The sequence below is a fragment of the Bufo bufo genome, chromosome 7 (genome assembly GCF_905171765.1).
Source record: "Bufo bufo chromosome 7, aBufBuf1.1, whole genome shotgun sequence".
Lineage (NCBI taxonomy): Eukaryota > Metazoa > Chordata > Amphibia > Anura > Bufonidae > Bufo > Bufo bufo.
In genome coordinates, this window is record NC_053395.1 from 62,383,955 (window position 1) to 62,410,598 (window position 26,644).

A 26,644-nucleotide genomic window follows, 5' to 3' on the forward strand; every position below is an offset into this window, starting at 1 on the left:
GACAGCATAAAGTAGTTATACTAAGTTTTGATTACATGCAATTAAAGTATTCAGATCCAGGCGCTGGGTTGGAAAATGTAGAATATTTTTCGTAGGACAACCTTTTTAATGGTAAAATAAGGGGAAGTATTAATTTTAATTATGGGGCGTTTATATCCAGTGTAAGGTGCTGATCTATGGACCAGTCACTGGAGATGTCACACTATGAGACGTGACCTTTAATAGCGATAACTAAAATAAGCCCAATAAACAGTCATACAGTAAATTGGATATAGTGCAGCTGATAAAGTAAACTATCGACCCCTATACATCATAAAACTGGCTTCAAAAAGTTTGCTGTGTGCCCAGTTTGTGCAATTTTTTTTGTTTTTTACTTTTTGGGGTTTTGCTCCATACTCGCCACCTTTCCAGAAAGTGGGTAGTATGGAGTCAGCCTGCCTCCTTGACTTCAAAGCTCAGAATAAGCAGGAATTCAAATCAATGAAATACAAGTTTTACCGAATCTTTTCCATCAAAACTATCCATCAATCTGCTCAGCTCCTCCTGCTCTATACCACCATGTTCAGTGTGACAGGTTCCCTTTAACTATGTGGTCCCTCAAGTTACAATATTAGGGTGTATTCACATTAGGGCTGCAGTAAACTATTATTTGAGAAATTGAGTATTCTATTGATTATTTTTACGATTAATCGAGTAATCTAAGAAGAAAAAATGAATTAATATACTGTTTTCCTTTATAAAATCTCATAAGACCCCCCTGCCATCAGTCTCCAACACCTTTTGTTCCCCCCTGTGCGATCAACCCAAGTGTATCAGCTCCGTTCCCCCGTGCCATCAGCTCCCCCCCCCCGTGCCATCAGTTCCGTCCCCCCCCCGTGCCATCAGTTCCGTCCCCCCCCCCCCCGTGCCATCAGTTCCGTTCCCCCCCCCCCCCCGTGCCATCAGCTCCGTTCCCCCCCGTGCCATCAGCTCCGTTCCCCCCCCCCCCGTGCCATCAGCTCCGTTCCCCCCAGTCCCCCCCCCCCCCCGTGCCATCAGCTCCCCCCCCCCCCCCCCCCCCCCCGTGCCATCAGTTCCGTGTCCCCCCCCCCCCCCCCCGTGCCATCAGCTCCGTCCCCGTCCCCCCCCCCCCCCGTGCCATCAGCTCCGTCCCCGTCCCCCCCCGTGCCATCAGCTCCGTCCCCGTCCCCCCCCGTGCCATCAGCTCCCCCCCCCCCCCCCCCCCCGGTGCCATCAGCTCGGTTCCCCCCGCCCCGGTGCCATCAGCTCCCGTTCCCCTCCCCCCCGTGCCATCAGCTCCCGTTCCCCCCCCCCCCCCCCCCCCCGTGCCATCAGCTCCCGTTTCTCCCCCCCCCGTGCCATCAGCTCCCGTTTCTCTCCCCCCCCCCCCGTGCCATCAGCTCCGTTTCCCCCCCCCCCCGTGCCATCAGCTCCGTTTCCCCCCCCGTGCCATCAGCTCCGTTTCCCCCCCCCCCCCCGTGCCATCAGCTCCGTTTCCCCCCCCCCCCCCCGTGCCATCAGCTCCGTTTCCCCCCCCCGTGCCATCAGCTCCGTTTCCCCCCCCCCCGTGCCATCAGCTCCGTTCCCCCCCCCCCCCCCCCCGTGCCATCAGCTCCGTGTTCCCCCCCCCGCCCCGCCATCAGCTCCGTTCCCCCCCCCCCCCCGTGCCATCGGCTCAGTTTTCCCCCCACCCGTGCCATCGGCTCCGTCCCGTCCCCCCCCCCCCCCCCCCCCCGTGCCATCAGCTCCCGTTCCCCCGCCCCCCCGTGCCATCAGCTCCCGTTTCTCCCCCCCCCCCCCCCGTGCCATCAGCTCCGTTTCCCCCCCCCCCCGTGCCATCAGCTCCGTTTCCCCCCCCCCCCCCCGTGCCATCAGCTCCGTTTCCCCCCCCCCCCCCGTGCCATCAGCTCCGTTTCCCCCCCCCCCCCCGTGCCATCAGCTCCGTTTCCCCCCCCCCCCGTGCCATCAGCTCCGTTTCCCCCCCCCCCCGTGCCATCAGCTCCGTTTCCCCCCCCCCCCGTGCCATCAGCTCCGTTTCCCCCCCCCCCCCCGTGCCATCAGCTCCGTTTCCCCCCCCCCCCCCCCCCGTGCCATCCGCTCCGTTTCCCCCCCCCCCCCCCGTGCCATCAGCTCCGTTTCCCCCCCCCCCCGTGCCATCAGCTCCGTTTCCCCCCCCCCCCCCCCGTGCCATCAGCTCCGTGTTCCCCCGCCCCCCCATCAGCTCCGTTCCCCCCCCCCCGTGCCATCGGCTCAGTTTTCCCCCCGCCCGTGCCATCGGCTCCGTCCCGTCCCCTCCCCCCGTGCTCATCAGCTCCGTCGTCGTCGTCCCCCCCCCGTGCCCATCGGCTCAGTTTTCCCCCCACCCGTGCCATCGGCTCCGTCCCGTCCCCCCCCCCCGTCCCCCGTGCTCATCAGCGCCGTCGTCCGTCCCCCCCCCCCCCCGTGCCCATCAGCTCTGTTTTCTGTCTCGTCTTTCTTCCGAGCTATACATGTTAAGGTCCTTTAATCTTTCCTGTTAAGTTTTATCCTGCAATCCATGTACCAGTTTAGTAGCTCTTCTCTGAACTCTCTCCAAAGTCTCCAGTACTGCGCACAATACTCCAGATGAGGTCTCACTAGTGCTCTGTAGAGCGGCATGAGCACCTCCCTCTTTCTACTGGTAATGCCTCTCCCTATACACCCAAGCATTCTGCTAGCATTTCCTGCTGCTCTATGGCATTGTCTGCCTACCTTTAAGTCTTCTGAATTATGAACCAGTAAATATTGTATCCCGACGCCATTTGTAACTTGAAGGACCACTTTGTGCATCCTGTACAGGGAATTTTTTTAAAAATTCTGCAGCATTCTGGATGATATGACAGAATATGTTTGGTCAGAATACGCCTTTAGGGACACTATTTGGTCCGCTTTTTCAGGAGCCATGCTGTATGTGTCAGATTCATCTTGATCAGGTTTCAGTCCAAACCGGGGTTTTGTCCGCATCCAGAAATCTGTTCTGCGGCCCTGCAAAAAAAATAGAGCATATCCTATTCGTGTCTGTTTTGCAGACAATAATAGGATTTTTCTCTAGACGGGGTGGGCAGCATGCAGGCCGCAAAACACTAATGGCCACGTGCATGAGGCTTTACACAGCTATCTTGTAACATTATAATACTATCTTAACTTTTCAGAGGTTTTCATCCAGAACTTCAGCAAAGTTTACAGCCCACTGAGGAGACATCTTGCCGGTGACCCTGCACAGAGCACGCTCAGACCCCAGCTAATTACTGAAGTAACCACTACTACCTTTCGTCACGTTGTATTGGACAGCGGAAAGGTTTGTGTTTTGCCTGTGTGATGCGTGTACCACGGTGCTGCGTGCGGGGCTTATCTTCTGCATTCTTCACATAATAACCTGATTTAGCTCCTGCATACTCCGGCTGGTGGGGTCTCTGCTCAATGAGCCATTCACACTTTCTGCTTCCAGCAATGAGCTCATGAAAGGAATATTGTCTGCCGGCGGTTGGCGGGACGACGGTTATATACTGGTCTTCTGTTCCGGGCAGTTTGTGTCATGTATGAAACCGACCAACCAGAAACCGGCTACATTCAAAAATGATTTCTGAGGCTTTTAAATAAGATGTGTAGACTTTGTGGGGTCGTATCTGGGTTCATCTAGAGTCATGACACCATGTCTAACCACACTTCTCTCTTTGACAGGATGTCTTGTTGCTCTTCTATACAAGCTGGTGTGGTTTTTGCGCCACGCTGAATCATATTTTCATCCGAGTCACCCAGCTGCTGTCTACAGACAGTCTCATTGTAACTAGGTAAGATTAATACTACGCCATAAACTGAGCCTGGCAGTGATATCTCGGATGTTTGCAAGAAGATGGACCATTAACTGAGCAGTTGTCTTCGGTAGCCTGGCAGCCAAATTCAGGAGAATTGCCACAAGCAGAATGACTGGCATTATATTACCCACTGCAGTAAATTGGCTTTCATCAGGATTGTTTTTTTCGTTTTGATAAATGAGGCCCAGTTGCAGATAAGGGCTCTTTCACACTTGCGTTGTTCTTTTCCGGCATAGAGTTCCGTCGTCGGGGCTCTATGCCGGAAGAATCCTGATCAGGATTATCCTAATGCATTCTGAATGGAGAGAAATCCGTTCAGGATGCATTAGGATGTCTCCAGTTCCGGAACGGAACGTTTTTTGGCCGGAGAAAATACCGCAGCATGCTGCGCTTTTTGCTCCGGCCAAAAATCCGGAACACTTGCTGCAAGGCCAGATCCGGAATTAATGCCCATTGAAAGGCATTGATCCGGATCCGGCCTTAAGCCAAACGTTGTTTCGGCGCATTGCCGGATCCGACGTTTAGCTTTTTCAGAGTGGTTACCAAGGCTGCCGGGACGCTAAAGTCCTGGCAGCCATGGTAAAGTGTAGCGGGGAGCAGTATACTTACCGTCCGTGCGGCTCCCCGGGCGCTCCAGAATGACGTCAGGGCACCCCAAGCGCATGGATCATGTGATCACATGGATCACGTCATCCATGCGCATGGGGCGCTCTGACGTCATTCTGGAGCGCCCCGGGAGCCGCACGGACTGTAAGTATACCGCTCCCCGCTCCTACTATGGCAACCAGGACTTTAATAGCGTCCTGGGTGCCATAGTAACACTGAACGCATTTGGAAGACGGTTCCGTCTTCAAATGCTTTCAGTACACTTGCGTTTTTCCGGATCCGGAGTGTAATTCCGGCAAGTGGAGTACACGCCGGATCCGGACAACGCAAGTGTGAAAGAGGCCTAATTTCTAGTCATTCAGAGACTTCATATGAAAAGCCATATTTTTTGATTGTAGCATTATATTGTACATAGTTTTTGCATCCCTTTTATAAAAAGTAAGTAAATCCAAGATTTCAAGGGGTTATCAGAGACTAAAAAAAATGCTCCCCCATATGCCCGGGCCCCTCACACTGATTCTACTTACCTGGCTCCCCGCTCCCTGTCCCGCTCCTGGTCCCCGTATCACCACTGCTGCTCTTCCCCATGCGCCAATGAAAATATCCGGTGTCGGGGGGGACGAACCCCCTTCCTTTCCCAACATCGGAGCCAGGTAAGTAGAATCAGTGTGAGGGGCCTGGCATATGGGGGAGCATTTTTTTTGTCTGATAACCCCTTTGAGTGTTTATGGTATATCCAGACATGCCTGGTAGATGCAAGACACTCCACCTGTCGAGGACACACCTATTGGGAGAAGATCCATGGACATTTGGTCACCACTTCCCAGCTGCTGCACCCTCCATAAAGTCTTTTTACCTCAATAGGGAGGTCACTCAGTGCACAACCTCCTCTTACACTGTAGAGTGCAGTGGCCAGGGAATCGGTGGACGGGAGTCACAGGACTCCTTCTCCTGAGGCGATTGTCCCAAAGGTAAAGCCCACATCAGACATTTTTGACACATCCTGCATCTATAACTGTATAGCCTAATGTGCAAGACATAGACATCCTCCTGACACCCTGGGATGTTTGTAATGTAGAATATTTCCGAGGTTGTCATTCATTTTTGTGAAAGGAACAGTCTGGCAGAAACCACTGTAAAAATGTGGTAACACATTCAATTCTATCTGATCAGTTAGAAGTTAGAGCAGTTATCAGTCTGGACGTATAGAGCAGATTAACTGATGCCATCTAAGATTTAGGCAAAGTAAACTAGTGACTTAGCCGGATGATACATTTGGTGCATCTCTAGGCACTTTTACTTAACTTTATGGCAATTTTTATGTTGATGCTCTTAAAGGGCCTCTGTCAGCAGATTTGCACCTGCTACATGTGCGCTTGGCAGCTGAAGGCATCTGTGTTTGTTCATATGTGCCCGCATTGCTGAAAAATATTATATTTTAATATATTCAAATAAGCCTCTAGGAGCAACAGGGGCGCTGCCATTACACCTAGAGGTGTCATTACATGTAGACGTGATGACACCTGGCCCTGACTTCTCCTAAAGTCAATCAAAGTGCAGAGGGCACAGCAGTTGTAGAGAGGGCAGAGCCTCTAGGTGTAATGGCAGCGCCCCTGTTGCTCTTAGAGGCTCATTTGCATATATGAAATCTTAATTTTTCTCAGCAATGCGGACACATATGAACATGGGACCAACACAGACGTCTTCAGCTGCCAAGTGCACAAGTAACAGGCCAGCCAGTGTCATAGGTAATTTTCTGACAGATGCTCTTTAAGCCATGCTCTTTCCTGCTTGACTTGTGTACCTTTATTAGAAATTTTCAAGTCTTCCCTGTCCGCCGCGTCGTTATCAGACTTTTACTAGTAATGTTCGCTTCATGCGTCACATGAGGTGAGCGCAGTTATCAGACACTCTTCTATTCGTCTATCCCCCTGGGCACGTCACCTAACTGCAGCTCCTGGCGAGTACCATGTTCTGACCTTCCCCAGTTGCATGACTGTGCTGGGCTATCCTCTGTGGCCACCTCACCTGAGAGCAGGGGCGGACTGGGAACTTAAAGGGCCCTGGAAAAAAATACTAAAAGTGGCCCCATTTTGTAGTTGGGTCCAAATTGATGGAATGCAGGGCCAGTAATACTATATTGTGGCACATTATACCACCCCAACAGAGCCAAATACCACAGTGCATCACAAAATACACCCCCAGAAACTTCCACTGGCCGGCTGTGAGGAGGGCCCTGGCAGCCCCCTGGGCATCGGCCCACTGGGAAATGTCCATCTAAGGTCTATGGCCAATCCGCCCCTGCCTGAGAGCAGCTCTCCAGAGCTAATGAAAGGTGCCTGGCTGGGAAAAGTAATGGCACTTGCACCTATGAAACGGGCCAATGAGAAAAATGTCCATTTATCAGATCCCACGGCTATTGAGATGTAAGAATATATCGTTTGATACTGTGTATTTGATTTGCATCTCAGTAGTTGCATATGTTAGAACATGTTATCGGGAGGCAGGCAGTGTCTGATCACTGCGGTCACCTGATGTGTGGTGCACGAAGGGGCACTACTAGTAGGGGGTCTGACAATTAGGGGGGGCAAAGGGGCCCGGCTTGGACACTTTATGGAACAGAGCCAAACCATTTTGGTCACATGCTTCGATGATGACTGGGCATAGAAGGGAGGGCAGTTTCCTTCGATGTCCAGGGGGAAGGGTGAAAGATGACATGGAAGACTTGGAAAGTTCTAAAAAGGGCAGATTAGTCAAATGTATGTCATGCAGAGCTTGCAAATGTGCCATCATTTTTACTTGATGGAATACCCATGTAACCTAGTAAATCTCCCTCTGTCTTTTAGTTACAGAGATATTGACATTTTTCTTTTTCTTTTTTTTTTCTTGGCAAGTGACACTTAATGTTGCCATATCTTCTCCTCGACTGATAATAAAACCTATAGCTTTGTATCCTGTTTTTTTTTTTATTTTTTTTTTTATATAGAAACCTACTTATCAAACTTTGTTCTAACTGCTGGTTTATTACTATTTTTATGTAAAGCAGAGGTAACAGCTCACGATCCTCTCGCTGCACGGGAAGGGGCAATCCCCAAATCAAATCCAGCAAAAAAAGGTCCCAGCAGACGTTCTTGATTCCAATCAGTTATATTCTTTTATTGTAACTACAAAATAATAACAGGACGCGTTTCGGCCTGTCCAGCCTTTCTCAACTGCATGATGACAATGAAAATCTGATCAGGTTTTCATTGTCATCATGCAGTTGAGAAAGGCTGGACGGGCCGAAACGCGTCCTGTTATTATTTTGTAGTTACAATAAAAGAATATTACTATTTTTAGGTCATTAGAAAAAAAACATTCTTTAAAGTAATTTGCCATACTAATCATATCCTCACACTAGGACATTAATATCAGATTTTTGGAGGCCAGCTACCTGCACCCCCACCAATCAGCTGTTCCTGGTGTGGAGGCACAGTATTTGGAGCCCGGAAAACCCCATTATTTCTGGCTGGCTTATACCTGTTGATAAGATCATAAACAATATATATGGTAAATTATAATAAAATAATCTTTTACTTGACTCTTTTCAGAATAAATATTGCACAGAATGATCTCCCATGGGAGTTTATGGTGGACCGCGTTCCCACTATTATGCTGTTCCCTCAGAATAGGTAAGTTGTGTGGATTTTACAGACTCCAGCATTGTTTTATTTCCTGTAACAAGAACTGCCATACGGAATTTGTATGGGTTTCTGTTGTATCGATCACCCATACCCACATTATGATTACACTACTTAAAGGCGTTATCCGAGAGTATAAACTGCCCCCCATATGCCAGCCCCCCCCCCACACTGAATATACTCACCTGACTCCCCGCTCTCTGTGCCGCTACATCACGGGTGATGCTAGGGAGGCTCGTACCCATCCCCGCCTGCCATTGGCTGCTCAACTGCAACACCCCCCGACACCAGATGTTTTCATCTGTGCACGGGGAGAAGCAGCGGCGGTGCGGGCACCAGGAGCAACGTGGGGAGCCAGGTAAGTACATTCAGCGCGGGAGGCTTGGCATATGGGGGGCAGTTTATACTCTCGGATAACCCCTTTAAAGGGAATCTGTCAGCTCTAAACTAGTCCCCCCTCCCAAACTAGAGTAAGAGGTGACACGGAGTCTGCTTGTGTAATTGTCATCTTCATACTCTTGAGTTCTCATGATGTGCTTCCCCAAACCTGCAGTAAAATGCATTGAGAGTAGTGTTGAGCGAACTTCTGTTTTACGTTCGGCTTCCGGTTAGCAGAGAATCCAGATATGGATTCCGAATTCCGTTGTGGTCCGTGGTAGCGGAATCAATACCACGGACCACAACGGAATTCGGAATCCATATCGGGATTCTCCGCTAATCGGAAGCTGAACTTTAGACGCCGAACTTAAAACAGAAGTTCGCTCAACACTAATTGAGAGGACTCCTGAGCTCACGCACATAATGGAGGAGTCCTCTCAATGCAGGTTTGTGGGAGCACAGTGTCAGAATGTAAGTGAGTATGCAGATACAAATGACATAACCGGACTCTGCACCAGTTATACTATACACCGTTTACTCTAGTTTAGGGGGTGTTTTGGAGCTGACAGATTTCCTTTAACAGAGCCACAGTAAATGATGTTAGTTTGCAAGCTAATGAGAACATTTGCTTTATTTGCTATCTGAGCAGAAGGGTCAGGAAGTAGAAAATTGCTTTTCTTTTGTAGTTTTGTTCACAGCTTTTTGGAACTATTTATATCATTTGCAGAACTTTACATTACACTCTTAACTTACAAGAATGGAGTTGTTTCCGTCTGTGCTTTGCAAAAGGGCAGAACTCGCATATATTTGTGAATTGTAGTGTTTAAAGGGGTTGTCCAGCATTTACCAAGTTATGGCCTTTCCTATCCTCTGACACACCGCAATCCCACCAATCAGCCATTTGGGTGTAGCCTCGTTGATGGAGGAACTACACCACACCTTCTACCTTGTAGTGGCGGGACCAGTTGAGGACAGTGGGAGCCGCGCTGCCGTTTCAAGCTCTGTCCACTACAAGGTTGACGGTGCCGACTGAGTTACACCTGAACATTTTCATGTGTGGGTGTTATCCGTGTTTAAAGAGGACAGTACCTGCAGTGAAAACAGACCCATTTAAGTCTATGGGAGGAATTGACCATAGACCGGCGTCTTACTCCCATCTGGATATCCCCTGCGCGCCCGGAGGATGTGCCTAATTTATGATGGGTCTCCTCCTCAGAAGCCCATGCACCCAGACCGAAATATACTGCAGCTCAGTGAGGGCAGCATAGAAATGCTACTTGCATCTAGATTTAGGCGTAGTGGTGTTTAAAGAGTCGCAAACACAAGGTTTGCAACAGTTTTTTTTTACATTGTGGAAATTCCCCCTATGGGTTTATGCACATGGGTGTATTTTTTTTTTTTACACAAATTTGGCCCATCCAAGGTAATGGATCAGTGGGAAAAAAATACCTGACCCGCACTGAACTGCTTTTGACTTGTGGCTGCTGTGTTTTTCCTCTTTTTTTTGTCAATGCATGTGTAAAATATGTGAAAACTGACATCCATGCAGAATAAGTGGTTGTCCAAGATGATGAAAAATCGTGAACAAGCCCCTGACTTGTAAAATAAAAAAAGCTATAGCTATCTCTTTCTCTGGTGCCGTTCTCCTGCTGCAGTATATTTAAAGACTGCAGCAGCCATGTGCTGGTATATGGCATGTAATTGCTGCAGCCAGTCACTGTCTTCAGCAGTATATCCTGAATCATAAAATTCACATGCATGTGGCTCTTCTATTTTCTAATGTACATACTTTTCAAGTCTGTTGTATCAACTGTGCTTCATGTTATGGCACTGCACGGACGGATTGTCCAGCATAACATGCAGGGGCGGACTGGTCATTCACCCTACAGGTAAAATTCCTGGTGGGCCAATGCCCAGGGGGCTGCTCAAGCCCTCCTCACAGCCGCCGATCGGGTACTTGGCAATCTGATGGTGACCTCCTGTATTTCCGTAGTCAGGATGGTGATAGAGCTGAAGGCGGGGGAAGCAGTAGTTTGTGCTGCACTGTGTGTATTTGATTCTGCTGGGGTTGTATTTTGTGTTGCACTACAGTATTGCTGGCCCCGCCCACTTATGTTGGGCCTGCCGTCTGTCAGTTTGGTCCCGCCTACAACATGGGGCCACTTTTATCTTTTATTTTTTTTATTCCCCACAGCCGCCCACCCCCTGATAACATGACCATAGAAGCAGTCACAACCTGCAGCTGTTGAGTCCCGCTCAGCACCACTTACCAGCGCGTTTGCAACACATCTTATTTTCCCATGGTTATTGATGACAATCGTGGTACGCACAATTTTCCAGGATTAGAAAAGTAATAAATAGAACAGACAAAGTAGGTTTCCTTGGATACATCCGCGTCCCCTGTTCCCTCTGGATTTAGGCATGCAGGGCCTCTTTTCATAGCAGCGTACAGATCAGTCGACATGGCATCTTGTAAAGAGGAAGCATGGGTGGTAGAGGGTATTACTGCTACCAACCGTAATAGTTTCACTGTAAAACCCGCAATCCTATTTCCTCTGTACTATAAATACATGAACACGAGCTCTGCTTCACTGATGCATGCCGTTATAATAAGGTATATTCCTGTAAACAGGCAGCGGGCTTCTGGAGTTACAGCACAGACCACTTCATGATAGTGCCGCTATCCTAGAGCGATGTGCAGCCAATTACATAACCAGCGTCCGGCTCTGATATTCTGATATTTTCCTAGGTTATATCCTCTATTTCTCTGCTGGTTAATGTCCTTATTTTAGGGGAATTTCTCCTTTCCTAATTAAGATGAAATAGACTGAGCAATTTGTAATGCAACTTCATTAAAGGGGTTACCCCATGAGTAATGTAAAAAATAAAAATCAGACATCCTATAGTACACAACAATTTCTAACAAAACCAGCCCTGTACCTCACGTGGATCCAGAGATCTGCACATGCATTGCTGCAAATGCTCTGCTAGATGTATTTCAGGCTGGCAGCTCAGGGGCGTGCACTTTCCTAGGGGGCCACGTCCTTCCTGCAGCAGCTGGTGGCAGTTGAAGGATGGAACTGAGCATGTATGTCAACCTTAGTGAGCTGGACAGAGAATTTAGAAAAAGGGCAAACAGCAGGTGGCGCTATACAGATATCAGTGATCACAGATCCAGGTGCTAGTTTGAAACGTGTAGAGTTTTTTATGGGATAGCCCCTTTAATAATCCACTCTTACGAGTTGATCTTGAGGCCTTTGTCCTGCATCTGTATGCAGCTATAATGAGCTGTAAGCATGGGCCCCAAAGATCAGGTCATTAGGAAAGACTTGGCAGCAGTTATAGATTATTACAATTTTAGAGAGTTACAAGTGTGCGGGGAGGTCACGTCCACTGGACTGTTTCTGCGTCTTCATGTTTCTTCTAGGTACTGATTGCATCTCCACCAATCCAATGTACATGGGTGGAAGGTAGGTGGCATCATCAGATCTCCTGCACTGGATATCTGTTGATGCCCATGTAAATTAGACGGGCAGGGATGCAGCCAGGACCAGGAAGAAGCATGAAAACGCAGAAGCAAGCAAGTGGACGCGACCTCTCCGGAAGAAACCCAGAGGGCTACAGTCAGTCGTGACTGGTACTGTGATAGCACTCAGAAGGTAATAACATGATATTAGGAAATGGGTGGTTGCAGGACAGTGATATAGGAGTAAGGAAAACCTCTTTAAAAGCCCTTTTACACAGGTCAATAGAAAAACTTGTTCAGATAACTGCACTGTGTAAATGTACACGTTCATCAGATGAGCGCACCAAAAATCACCTTGTGTACACAGGGATCTGCTGGCAGCAAACGATGACTGTACGAGGACGAACAATCGCAGTAGCGATCACTCATTCCCATGCATAAATCCAGCTCTTCCCTCTGTGTAAGGCCTGCTTCAGAGTCAGTGTTTGGTCAGTGATTTCCATCAGCGATTGTGAGCCTATACAGGGAGAGATAGCTTCGATACACCCCCAATGTCTGATAGGGACCCGTACCTATCTCCGGAATGGAGACCACAAAGTGAAGGAGAGCGGATCGTGCGCGTGTGGCCGCTCCCCATACATTTCTGTGGGACTGCTGAAAAATAGCCCAGCGCTGGCTCGTCAATTTCCGTCAGCATCATAGAAGTGAATGAAGCAGGGGCAGCACTTGCGCAGTGCACTTCCCATTTTTATGGGACTTCCGAAAATAGCCGAGTGCGCCATTAGGCTATGTTCAGCATTCCCATGGAAATGAATAGAGGATGGCCATGCATTTGCGATCCTCTCTCCTCCAGAGTACTGCTAGATATGTCGCCTTACAATTTACTTCTGTGTTAAGGACCACCAGCAGAATTTAGAAAGCAGGATAACATAAAATATCTCCATCTGTACAAATAAAGTTGCCCGCCTATTGTGGGACTGTGTAATAGAAAGGACCTTGTGAGCTAAGGGTCTGTTCACACACAGCAGAATTGTACAGATTTCAGCAACTCTTCCATTTATTTGAGTGGGGCTTGCAAAAATCCATACACAAGCTGCAGAAAAGAAGCTGTTGATTTGATGTGTCCTTTGGCAATGGTGAAATTTCATTTGGCTAGGGAATACTGTTGGACTTCTCCGGATTTCTAGTTCTCATTGAAGCTTTGTAGATGGACAGCCAGTTTATGTACATTAGTGCCGCTCCTGTACTCCATAGCTTACCATATCATTATATCCATATGTTTACAGGAAAGACCGCAGCATAAAGTATCCTGAAGATGAGCCGGTCACCGTTCCGAACCTTCTGCGATTCATTCTAAAATATGCCACCCTGCCTTCCACTGCTGCCGATCCACCAGCCTCTTGCCCAATGCACTACCTACAGTACAAAGTGGGTCATGTTTCCTACTTGGAACGAGAGATCCAGAGACTCCGAGCTGAAATTGAAGTTTTACATGCGGCTCAGGATCAGCTGGCAGAACGTATATCAGAAGCTAGAAAAGACGCACAAGACCTTAAAGTACAAAAACTGAAATTAGAACAACACAATAAAGCACTGGAGGACCACAAGGAGCAAATGCAAGCACTGTACGAGCAGAAAGCACGGGAGGTGGGAACAATGGCCGACAAGATCCGTGAGTTGGTATCCGCTTCCGAAAGTCTCCTGGCGGAAAATGCCATGCTCAAGTTTTTAATGGTATCATTAGAAGCCAAAAACAAAGCAAAACCGGAGACTGAAAATCCCGATAACCTTGAGGATGGAGCTAGGCCAGCCTATGGTGGTACTGAAGCTTTGGAGGGACCCTCTGATGGCTCCACCACAGACGGTCCAGTGACATTAGAGTACAACAAAGAGAATAGAACAGACTGAACATTTTATTAGAAATATTTGGAAATATATTTATACAGATTTTCGTACTGTAAATATCTTTTGCAGGTGGGTAAAGAATAAAACTTTATTATTTTTTTAAATCTTTTTTGTAATTTTAAAAGGCAAATTGTATACTAGAGCAGGGGTGCACAATTTCTTCTGGTTTGGGGGCCACCATGTCTTGCATTAAAACTTAAAGGATACTCCCATCTGATATATTTACAGCACATTGTGCACATCTCTAGTGTGCTGAACCCTCCATGGGAATACTTATTTAATGGAACAATAAAGCCAGACACAGACGAGCGAGTTCAATGCAAGAAACTCGCAGCGGGTGGCAGTGTAAGGTCCCATTGTGAACTCTTGCCCCTCTGACAGGATCACACACGATTATAACCATTTATAAGGCTGTGTGTCCCTGTGAGACATGGAATCTATTGAATTACACTGACGGCATAATGTTATTCAGTAGATTCCAGGTCTCACAGGGACACACAGCCTTATAAATCATTGTAATGCTGTGTGGTCCTAGCAGAGGAGCAGAGTTCAGAATGGAAAGCCTCGCTGCCACACGCATTGAAATTACTCGTGTGTGAGTGGCCTTAGGCAACCTGGACACTATGCAGATTTTTCTTCTGCGTGCATTTACAGTACGTGCAGAAAAACCGCAGCATAATACAGTACCAGCAAAGTGTATGAGATTAGACAAATGTCATGTACGTTTTTGCTTTTTCCTTCCACGTAGAAAACCTTTTCAATAGAAGGGTGAGATCTGTGTCAGAACCACTCCCAATCCACGCCAAAAAATGCAAAGGGACCATGCATAAATGCACCCAGAACCGCACGGAAATCTGCAGACTTAGTAAACCTGCATCCGTGGGCAAATACATTAAAACTGTTGCACTATGTTCAAGTGCAGGGAAGAGAACTGGGGCGGAGATTCTATTTTCTACCTACACCAATTTTTTTTTGTTGCACTTGGCATTTGTACACATCCCCTTGCAACGCTCCCAAAAGGGGGCGAGAAGGTGATGAGGCCGGTGGTCCCCACACTTATCTTTTACATCAGTATTCTGGTCTTAAGCCTCATGCACACGTCCATGTAACACGGACCATGAGATACCAGCCTGGATTCCGGCAGGAGCGCACTGTACAGCAGCGGCGGCACTAAGCGCACGGCGTAATAGCAACCAATGACGCCATGCTCTCCTGCACTCAGCAGGCATCCAGGCCGGTATCTCACGGTCCGTGTTCCACGGACATGTGCATGAGGCTTAAATCGGAACAGAAATCTACGGCAGCTACAAGATGCCTTAGACTTTGGTTCAGGCACATGGACTGCCAGAGGATGCGCCTTGCCGTAAATGAAGTGCATCTTCTGGCAGTGCAGGGGATATCGAGAACAGCGCAACAAATCTCCCTCTGAGTGACCATCTAATGACTGCTCTCTACCAGAACAATGCTGAACCCAGCCATACATGTATGTGTCTCGATGTTCGGAATGGAATCGTGGGACGAATGCAGCCCCCAGACCGCAGGTTGTGCACCTCTGTTCTAGAGGGGTGAAAGTTTTCAGTAACTTCCGTTTTCCTTATATCTTGGACCACATGAGTTATTGTCACTAGCAATTTTCTAAATTGTAGAATCTGAGTCTTATGATAGTGTATGCTAGAATGGTAACTTCATTTAGACAGGCCGTTCTGTGCTCCTCAGACACTTCCATTGAAAGTAAATCCAAAGTAGTTTTTTTGTCTTTATAGCTTTCATATTTGCTGAAATTAAGGGGTATTTTCTTTAAATAATGAACTTGAAACTTCTATTTGTTACATACCATTTCTACAGTGGAATTCTGCAAATGAGGTGGCAGGGTTTGTCATTAAAGGGGTATTTCGGTTGGTACAAGTTATCCCCTATCCATAGTCCTCTGTGTGCTCCTAACATCACCAATGCCCTCCCCATCTGCCTGTGAGGTCGCTCCTCTGCTGTCTGCCGGGCCTGCGCAACACAGTACATAGTGACGGCAATGGCACAGCTGTATGCACAGAGCATCCTAAAACAGCCCGCATTTATGCTGCATTTCCTTCCAGCAAAGAAAAAAAAATCACACACCTCAAAACTGACTTCCAATAATGTAACTCAATTTTGTAATTTAATTTAAATCTGCAGTGTTTTCCTGTGCTGGAAGAAAATGCAGCATACTTCTTTTTTACCAGCACCCTTAGGGCTCATGCACACGGTCGTTGATCAGCCGTTCTGTGCATTGGGGATTGTAATTTGCGGTCCCCAATGCACGGGCAACTTGAATGGGTTTGTGATCTGTTCACACTGCAAAAAAGTAGTGCATGCACTACTTTTTTTACGGTGCGGAGGCACAGACAGGAACCCTATGGAAGCACTCAGTGGTTCTTCCGTGGGGTTTTGTGCCTCCATTCCGCACCTTCCGGATTGCAGACCCATTTAAGTGAATCCACATCCACAATGCACACGACCAGTGCCCACATATTGCGGACCCTCTGTTTGTGGTCCGCAATGCAGGCATGTGCATGAGACCTTAGACAAAGTGCTACAAGATTGATTTTAATTATTGACAGCTGCAGTCCACAGGATTGCATTGGCTTCTGTGTGTTCAGCGCTGCAGTAGCCAGCCTTATTCACTACCGAAGCTACACTGAAAACAGCTTCCCACAGCCCTGCCAATCAGATTGTGATGACTTCTACTGAGGACAACTGTAATTTTGTAATGTATTTCTTTTACCTTTTATTGCTCTTTTCGTCCGTTCTGGGCTGTAGTCACATGACCATGCAGCTCTTTATTTCCTGTGATATAATGGCTATGGGTGTGTCAGAGCAGCAGAAAGGGGAGTGTCTATGTAACAAGCTGGGTGTTAGGGGCGGAGCTGTAGCAGAGAAAAGTGCATCATGGGTTTGGTTGGATACAGCAACAGGAAGTGCTACCTACAGGATGGAAACAAACCAGAGTGATTGGTATATATGGTGAAAACGGGTCAGGAGAGTCCACATTATGAAGGAAAAGAAAAGCAAAGGGAAAATGTACACAAGGTAAATGACTACATGAGCGCATCTGTTAGCAGCCATAGTAATCCTGGAAAACCCCTTTAACCTCTGCCATTTTTCACCTGAAGGACCAGGCCATTTTTTGAAAATCTGACGTGTCCCTTTATGTGGTGATAACTTTAAAACTCTTTTACTTATCCAGGCCATTCTGAGATTTTCTCATCACATATTGTACTTCATGACAGTGGTAAATTTGAGTCAAAATATTTCATTTTTATTTATAAAAAAAAAAATACAAAATTTACCAAAAATTTTGAAAAATTCAGCAATTTTCAATATTTCAATCTCTCTGCCTTTAAAACAGATAGTGATACCTCATATATACCGTATTTTTCGCCCCATAAGACGCACTTTCCCCCCCCAAAAAATGGGGAAATGCCCCTGCGTCTTATGGGGCGAATGCTGACAGTTTAACATCGCTGGATGCGATGTACGAGTGAGCGGGGGCCGGGGGAGGGACTGGGAGGAGGAGCTGGGGGCCCGGCAATAGCGGCGGGGCGGTGCAGTAAGTGTACTATAGCCCCGCTCCGGTATACTAATATAAAATGTTTTATTCAATTAAAAATTATTACACATGCCCCCTCACTCCTAATAGTACCTTACACCCTATTCCTAATAGCTTCTGTACAATGCCGGCAGGCCGGACGGGTGGCAGCGTAACTCCCTGATGTCACGTGCCTGCGCTGCCTACTTTATGAATGAAGCAGGCGGCGCAGGCAAGTGACGTCAGTAAGTGACGTGCGGGCCTCCCTGCCTGCCTGCCGGCATTGTACAGAACCTATTAGGAATAGGATGTAAGGTACTATTAGGAGTGAGGGGGCATGTGTAATAATTTTTAATTGAAGAAGACATTTTATATTTGTATACTGGGGGGGAAGCTGATCTGTGGATAACATCTGTGGATGGCACAGTTAAGGGGTGGGGGTGGGGGTCTGTGGATGGCAAGGTTATGGGTTGGGGGGGTCTGTGGATGGCACGGTTATGGGGTGGGGGGTCTGTGGATGGCACTGTTATGGGGTGGGGGGGGGGTCTGTGGATGCCATCCACAGATCCCCCCTGTAACAGTGCCAGCCACAGATCCCCCCCATAACAGTGTCCGTCATCCACAGATCCCCAGTAATAGTACCATCCACAGACCACCATTAGTTCCAAACCCACCAAAAGCACACCTTTTGGTTAAAATTTTTTTTTTATTATTTTCCTCCCCAAAAACCTAGGTGCGTCTTATAGGGCGAAAAATACGGTAATAGTTATTACTTTACATTTCTCATGTGTCTACTTCATGTTTGGATCATTTTGTAAATTCCATTTTCTTTTTTGGGGACATTAGAAGGCTTAGGCTGATTTCACATGGGCGAGATTTCCCCGCGGGTGCAATGCGGGAGTTGAACGCATTGCACCCGCACTGAATCCGGACCCATTCATTTCTATGGGGCTGTGCACATGAGCGGTGATTTTCACGCATCACTTATGCGTTGCGTGAAAATCGCAGCATGCTCTATATTGTGCGTTTATCACGCAACGCAGGCCCCATAGAAGTGAATGGGGCTGAGTGAAAATCGCAAGCAAGTGCTGATGCGGTGCGATTTTCATGCACTGTTGCTAGGAGACGATCGGGATGGAGACCCTATCATTATTATTTTCCCTTATAACATGGTAATAAGGGGAAATAATAGCATTCTTATTACAGAATGCATAGTACAATAGCGCTGGAGGGGTTAAAAAAAATAATTAAACTCTCCTTAATCCACTTGCTCGTGCAGCCCGCATCTCTTCTGTCTTCTTTGCTGTGTACAGGAAAAGGACCTGTTGTGACGTCACTCCGGTCATCACACGGTCCATCACATGATCCATCACCATGGTGTCTTCACCGATGCCGGCTAGCAGGGGCCCGTCTGTCAGTGACTGCCGGGTCTGTGCCGCTGATCAGGTGGGTGCAGCTCCTGCACCCGCCCGATCAGCCCGCGGGAGTCCTTAAGGGGTTAAGAGCAGATTCACCCCCTTTTTATTTTTACTATAAAAAAAATGCAGTTACATGCTGACACACCGGAAATTAAAAGCTCACTAGAAACTGCTGTTTTTTTGTTGTGGAATTTTCAGACCATTCCTTTTTTTTTTTTTTGCTCCCTTTGTATTTTAGATTTTCCTATGTTCCTATGGTAGCTGATGTGTTTTTGTTTTTTTTTTGTAATAGGAAATATTCCTAGTAAAGCTTTTATTGAAAACCATAGTAAAGTGATCGATAATTACAACTCGGCATTGTGCTGCTATTTTCCCTGGAAAAGAAAAATGTGAATACATGCTGATATTTGAAGGGCTAAGGTGCCTATTAGCGCTGTAGCTGTGACACAGTGGCCTAAAACCCAGCCCCTCCAAACAATTTTGGGCTCGTGTGGTGAAAAGATTGTAATTCAGTTTTAAAATACCACTTCCCATATAATTTACTTTGACATTTTGAAAGAACTGAACCTTTACTGCAAGTGTTGGAAACAGCTGCAAATGTGAGATTTTTCAGGCAAAAACAATTTCTACTAGATAAAAAAAGTGTATATAAAGGATGTGGACATCTTTGAGAGGATTTTTTTGGCATTATATGTATTTAAAAAAAATTAGGTTAATCCAAAAAAAATCAAACATTTTGCTCCATTTTGTCCTCTGCCTTCATGCATTCTCATACATTGCAGGCTGCTCAGTCCCATTCAGTGTGAAATCTAACATATTTACAACCAAATAAAAAGGATGTCAACTTAAAAGGGTTCTCTGAGGTTTTAATACTGATGACCTAGCCTCAGGATAGGTCATCAGTATCTGATCAGCGTGGGTCTGACACCTGGGACCCCTGCTGATCAGCTCTTGTTAGCGCCGCAGCCTTCTCTGAGCTCACCAAGCACAGCACCGTACATTGTATAGCGGGTGTGCTTGATATCATGCTCAGACCCATTCACTTTGATGGGGCTAAACTGCGCCTAGGTCATGTGACTGATGAACATGTCGTCACTGGCCTAGGAAAAGGGCAGAGAAGGCAGCCTTCTCAAACAGCTGCTTGGCGGGGGTCCTGGTTGTTAGGTCCCCCCACTCATTAGACACTGATGCCCTTTCCTGAGAATAGGTCATCAGTATTAGGGCTCATGCACACGAACGCGCCATGTGCACTCTGTATCATGGATGGGTCCGCAAAATACAGAGTGGAAGCACTGCCAAGCGCTTCCAGTCCACAAAAAAAAAAAAAAAATATGTGAATTTTGTGGCTCTCGGACCATTTTCAAGTAAATGGGTTCACAAACAGCAGGCACACGGACGGTGCCCATGCACGGCACACATTTGTGTGCATGAGCCCTTGGAGAACCCCTTTAAGGGTCATTCAGGAGGCCAGAGAAGAGGGGCTGTGTGCTGGCTGAGCTGTCAAGGAGCTCGTCTAACACATTTCACATGGAATGTATGCAAGGTATGAGAATACATGAAGGCTGCAAAAATTTTGAATACCAATTCCCTGACACAGACAGCAATATAAAATAAAAAAAAATCCTGCAAAGGGGTGAAAATTTTGAAAACTGTTTATTGCAAGAGACCATAAGCAGTAGGGAAACAAGCTGTTCAGGGGGATTGATCTCAGCAGTGACCCCCTAACATTATTATAGGTTAAGGAAACCCATTGATTGAAAAGGATTAAGATGGTGAATAATTTATTTCTTGGCTCTAAGTTTTCTTCCCTGATGTTGTCCCCCCTCATCCTGTGTGACTGTTTAGGCTAGATTAACAAATGTGGCAAAATGGCAGTTTTTTGTTCCGGTATAGATACAGAAGACCAGCATTGCTGGATCTGCTTCATCCAGCTAGACACTGCTGGCGCCTGACTGACACCACTGACTATGGTCGGGTCCATCAGGATTTTTTCACAGATTCTGCTGCAGATGATAACTTAGCCTTAGGCCTCTTGCACACAAATGTATTTTATTTCTGTGTCAGTTCTGTTTTTTTGCGGACCGTATAAGGAACCATTAATTTCAATGGGTCCGCAAAAAAAAAAAAAACGGAAGGTATTCGCATTCCGTTTCCATATTTCCGTTCTGCAAAAAAAATAGAACATGTCCTATTGTCCGCATAACTGACAAGGATAGTACTGTTCTATTTTGGGCCAGCTGTTCCGTTCCACAAAATACGGAATGCACACGGACGTCATCCGTATTTTTTGTGGACCGCAAAATCGAGGCCTTACATGAATGCTGAGCATTTTGAGCATATCTTGAAGGGGATTGTATCCTCTCGGACAATGGTGGCACTGTGCTCTCCGCAAAGTGAAGCAGAATACACTGCTCATGTGCAGCACGCTCTTCATTCAATTCTATGGGAGTTTTGAAAATTGCAGAGCGAGCAAGCTCAGCTCTTTTCGGAAGTCCTACAGCTATGAATGAAGAGCGCATAGATGCCTCTATGGACCTGCCAAGCCAGCGCTCAGCTATTTTTGGAACTCCTATAGAAGTGAACGGAGGGTGGATGCACTTTCCTTAACTATGGGAAAGTGGCACTCCTGAAAGGTAGGAGGAAGGCAGTGGTTTTGTGAGCGAGTCCTTTTAAGAAGAGATGAACCAGTCTTCTTTCATGTTCATGTAAAGTTTATTGGTATGGTTTCTTTGCACAGTCTTCATATGGCACAATTATAACCAGGTCTAAGTACTACTCAGATGTAGAATTTGCTCTACAAATGTCACATTGAAAATAAGTCACATACAGCTCTACTGGAGGTTAACAGCCATACACCCTGATCTACCAATTGTACTGGAAACACCTTGAAAATAAACATGATTTTACACTGTTCCGTTGTCACTCTGTACAGGGTCTCAGTGCTAATATGATGACTACTGGGGGGGGTCGGGGGTCCTGTCGGAATAAACCTTTTTTTGCTTCCAATATACATAAGACTTTGGCACAAGTCATTCCTTAGAACAAAAGCAACTATCAGGGAACCGGCAATTCATAAGGAATTATGAATTGCCTGTCCATCACAGGCATAAACCATATATATATATATATATATATATTAGAGACCCTGTGGCCAAGAGGGACAGGCTTCTGCTCGTAGTTGGGTGGTAGGATGCTAGGGAGGGGAGATACGGAAATCTCCCCACAGAAACCTAATAACGGTACCATGTCTGGACTCTACCTGTAGCTGGAACCCAGGCGAAACCAGAACCATCTCCCTGTGACCTTCTGGTCTGGAGCTATGGGTTTTGTGGGTCGTTTGGCTGCCAGGACCAGGAGGGAGGGGGACCCCTCCCAGAGGCAGGGAGGGGTGTGACCGACTACAGGGAAAAGACCCATGCAGGCACAGTCCCGCATCTTTTCTCTAAAGGAGTGGGGGGGGGGGTGGTTGCGCTGAGCATCGTGTTTGGTGGGACCTTTAAAACTGCTGACATCACTGCCTCCCATGTGACGACAGCCAAGGATTACAGAAACCATTATTCATTAACCCAAAGGACTCGTCCATCTCGTAAACTGACCTTTTTGCTCTGTTTAATCCTGTTTGTACCATACCACCTGTATTCTGCACATCGGACCACTGTATATATTCTTTGTTATAGTGTGTACTGTCTAGTGAGCCCTTAAGGAGATTAAATATATAATTTAATCTTGTGCTGTCCTGTATCTCAATCACGAATCCCCGCGTCCGTGTTTCGGCATAGTTATACGCTACCGCGGGTTGATTTCTCACCCTATATAATCCGGTTAGCGGACCGGGCTTATATCAAACGAGAAACTGGTGGCCGTATACCCGGGCTGAGGAAGTGCTGTTTCACTGGGGCAGTGAAAAATCTCTCTCAGCTTGTCAGGGTTGTGAGCGAGTGTTTCTAACCCTCTGCCTCTCTGTGCCCACGTGGACAAGAGGCAACTGTGTAAACTGTACTAAGCTTACCTTACCTGCTACTCCGGGAGGGTGTAATGTCACGTCTTGGTAACCAGTGACTATACCGTATCTTGTGAGCTCGCCGTGAAGTGCGGTATTTGTCACATATTGGCGGCAGCAAAGTGGGATCGAGATATTTGTGTGTGGGACCCATACTCCCAGAAACTAAAGACTACCAGCAGTAGCTTTTGCCGCTGGAGTCTTAGGATCAGCTCAACACTAGACAGTCTGAGTGCAAATACAATAAGGTGTGTGTGTGTGCGCGCACATCAGGTTGCAGTCTGTGTCAGTGATCATCTGTTGCAATGATGGCCAGTAACACCAGAAGCAAGGCTAATGAGATGGCCAAAGCTATGAGCGGTGGCTGGGAGGATTCAGTCCAGATAATGAGCCAAGAGGAGGTGGAAGACAACTTTCTTCAATGCGAGGGGGAGCACAGCCAAAGCTCCCCAAGGAGCCAGTTACTGGCGGTGGGCTGCCTTCCACCTGCCCATTCCCCCAGACAGGCAGGCTCGGCCACGCTCCTAAAAGCTGCCGTGGACTGTCTACAGGCCGGAGACTAGGCTGCCTACGAGACCCTCATGGCAGCTGCAGAACGTCGCGAGCACCAACTGCAGCAGCCCGATGTGAGTCTCCAGAGATCCGGATTCCAAAACTGCAGGCGGAGGACTTCCCCCTGCTGGACAAAGATGGGGGATTTGGACACTTAAGACGGCCTGCCATCAGTACCAGTGGGTCAGATTCCTAACGCCACGTCTCAGGGCAAAAGCCCTTGAAATCTTCAGGTACCTGGCCAGCGAGACCATCCTAAGCTGTGAGGACATCTAGCAGGCTCTGATCCGGCAGTACAACTTCACCCCTGAGACATACCGGAAAAAGCTCCTGAGTTTGCAGCGGAGTCCTACCCAGAATTGGGCCGATCACATGCGGGCCTTGCTTGAAGCGGTCAACCAATGGACCACGGGATTGGAGGTCACCACCGTCCAGCAGCTGAAGGAGCTCATCGCCACAGAGCAGTTTTTGTGGAATTGCCCAGAGGACCTTCAGCAGTACCTCGGTGACTGGAAGCACGCTGCACCTGCTACCCCTGCCCCTAGACCCAAGTTGGCATCAGCAACTGCTTCACTTTCCACATCTGTGGGGGAACCCTGACTTTGCCACCTGTGTAAGCAGCCAGGACACTTCAAGGCTATGTGTCCCCAGCGCCCGAGGAACCCGTCCACTGTGTGGTGGGAGGTCCCTTGACAATTTTCAACCGGTCACCGTGGGCCAGGCCGTTGCCATGGTACTTAGAGACACCGGCGCTGAGATGACACTGGTAAGGCCTGAACTGATGGCACCACAAGATTTATTACCCAGGAGATCCCTTACTATCTCCGGGATAGGAGGAGTAGAACCAGCTTGCCCGTCGCCAAGGTCTATTTGGACTGGGGCGCTGGTCGAGGAGTAAGGGGGCATCCTCGACTATCCCTGCCTGTTTTGCTGGGGACGGATTTGGGGCGGCTTGTGTCTAAGTACGTGGCCGCTGACACCTCGAGGTCTGATCCCCCAGAATGTGATGCCATGTCCACCCCCTGTTAATGTACATAACATGTCTGTTGATGGTGATGTGGGGGATGTAATGTGTGCCTCTCCCCTCAGTAGGGAGGGAGTTATTCACACCAGCTGTGCTGAGACCCCAGGGCGTGCCCCACAAGCATGCTGGAACCTGTTGTCCTCAGGTGTGGTGACTGAGGGGACAAGGAGGGGGCAGCTGAGGAGGAGGATGCAAATGAGGTCAGGGCTGTCCCAGAAGTAGGGCTCCCAGTTAAAGCCTCAGTGCAGGGTTCCTCCACAACCGGGATGTCGGAAGGCCAGGTTAGTCCATCTGGACTGGCAACTTGCTCGGAAGCAGGCACTACCAGTGGTGGCAGCGGCCATAGCTGCTGTCACGCACAGTTTCAGGTTACGTTAGTGGCCGGTCAAGGGTTTCAGGTTCCGTTAGTGGCTGACACCCGCCTGAACGCACTCAAGGAGCAGGCGGCACAGCCTCCCTTGGCTTCATACCTCGAGTGTGTGGTCTGAGACAGCTGTACCAGGTCACGTTCCAGCAGGGCTCCCTGGAGGTGTCGCCTAGGGACCGACAGCTAGTGGTCCCCTTTCTGTTCAGGGCAAAATTGTTGCGGGTTGCGCATGAAATTCCGATGGCCAGATACCCAGGGGCCACTAAGACAGAGGCCTGGACGGGAGACGTAGCCACCCCTGGGGTGTCGGTCATCGAGAGGGTCATGCGGTTCCAGGAAAAGACACAGGCCTTATCTTGATAGGTGCATGACAATATGGTGCAGGCCCAGACTGACATGAAGGCTTGTGAGAGGACCCACCAGGTGTGTCAGCAAGCATAGATACTGGTCACCGTACCTCAGGACAAACTTCAGGCAGCCTGGGAAGGCCCGTACCTTGCGCACCAGCGGCTCAATGCCAGAATGTGCCTGGACCACTCCCAGGGAGGGCAGAAGGCCTTTCCTGTGAACCTGAGGCAGGTGCCCTCCCAGAATGCCACCCTTTCCAGGAAATGTTCAACTATAAGCCCGGAAGGACAGAGTTCATCAAGATGCCATTGAGCATGCCCCTGCCACTTTTAAGCGGATGGTCGACAAGCTGCTTAAAGAGGACCTTTCACTAGTGTACAAACTAAAAACTAACTATATCTAGGCTGGGAGCTGTGCTCTGCGATTGGCCAGCGCTGCAGCAAGGGACATGCCTCATACAAAAAAATCAGTCCAGTACAACAGACGGAGCTGCACACACCGGAGCCTATACCGGGCGAACGGAGCGGCGCCCAGACATACTAGTAAGTGCAGGGGGACCCCTGGGTGCCGCTCTGCCCACAGATATAGTTAGTTTTTAGTTTGTACACTAGTGAAAGGTCCTCTTTAAGGGACTCGAAGGGTACGCGGCCATGTACCCCTCCCAGAGGCATGGAGGAGTGTGGCCAACTACATGTGAAAAGACCCATGCAGGCAGAGTCCAGCATCTTTTCTCTGGAGGGGAGGGGTAGGGAGGGTCATACTGAGCATCGTGTTTGGAGGGACCTTTAAAACTGCTGACATCACTGCCTCCCATGTGACGACAGCCAAGGATTACAGAAACCATTATTCATCAACCCAAAGGACTCGTCCATCTCGTAAACTGACCTTTTTGCTCTGTTTAATCCTGTTTGTACTATACCACCTGTATTCTGCACATCGGACCACTGTATATATTCTCTGTTATAGTGTGTACTGTCTAGTGAGCCCTTAAGGAGATTAAATGTATTATTTAATCTTGTGCTGTCCTGTATCTCAAATCCCCACGTCCGTGTTTCAGCATAGTTATACTCTACCGAGAGTTGGTTTCTCACCCTATATAATCCTGTTAGCGGACCAGGCTTATATCAAACGAGAAACTGGTGGTCGTGTACCCGGGCTGAGGGAGCGCTGTTTCACTGGGGCAGTGATAAATCTCTCTCAGCTTGTCAGGGTTGTGAGCGAGTGCACCCACGTGGACAGGAGGAAAGTGTAAACTGTACTAAGCTTACCTTACCTGCTCCTCTGGGAGGGCGTAACATCACGTCTTGGTAACCAGTGACTATACCGTATGTCGTGAGGTGCGGTATTAGTCAGTCGCCCCTATAATAGGTGTGTGGCCTCCCAATCCGGCTCGTAGTTTATACATGGGACAACCTTGTTATTAGGGCGTGTCACCACACAGCCTAATATCGGCACTGACAGGACAGTATCAGACTAATGGCGAGGTGAGCGGTAACACCCAGTTG

At 48.1% G+C, this 26,644-nt stretch overlaps 1 protein-coding gene across 1 annotated transcript in view; it reads left to right on the top strand.

Annotated features, from left to right (window-relative positions):
• TXNDC11 (thioredoxin domain containing 11) overlaps nt 1-13,942 on the top strand; it is a 76,446-nt gene extending 62,504 nt beyond the window's left edge. The window contains 4 exon segments of the mRNA XM_040439217.1: nt 3,171-3,316; nt 3,700-3,809; nt 8,030-8,110; nt 13,250-13,942. Coding sequence (XP_040295151.1) covers nt 3,171-3,316; nt 3,700-3,809; nt 8,030-8,110; nt 13,250-13,871 — 959 coding nt within the window. The 3' untranslated portion in view covers nt 13,872-13,942.
• Nucleotides 13,943-26,644: the final 12,702 nt, after the last annotated feature.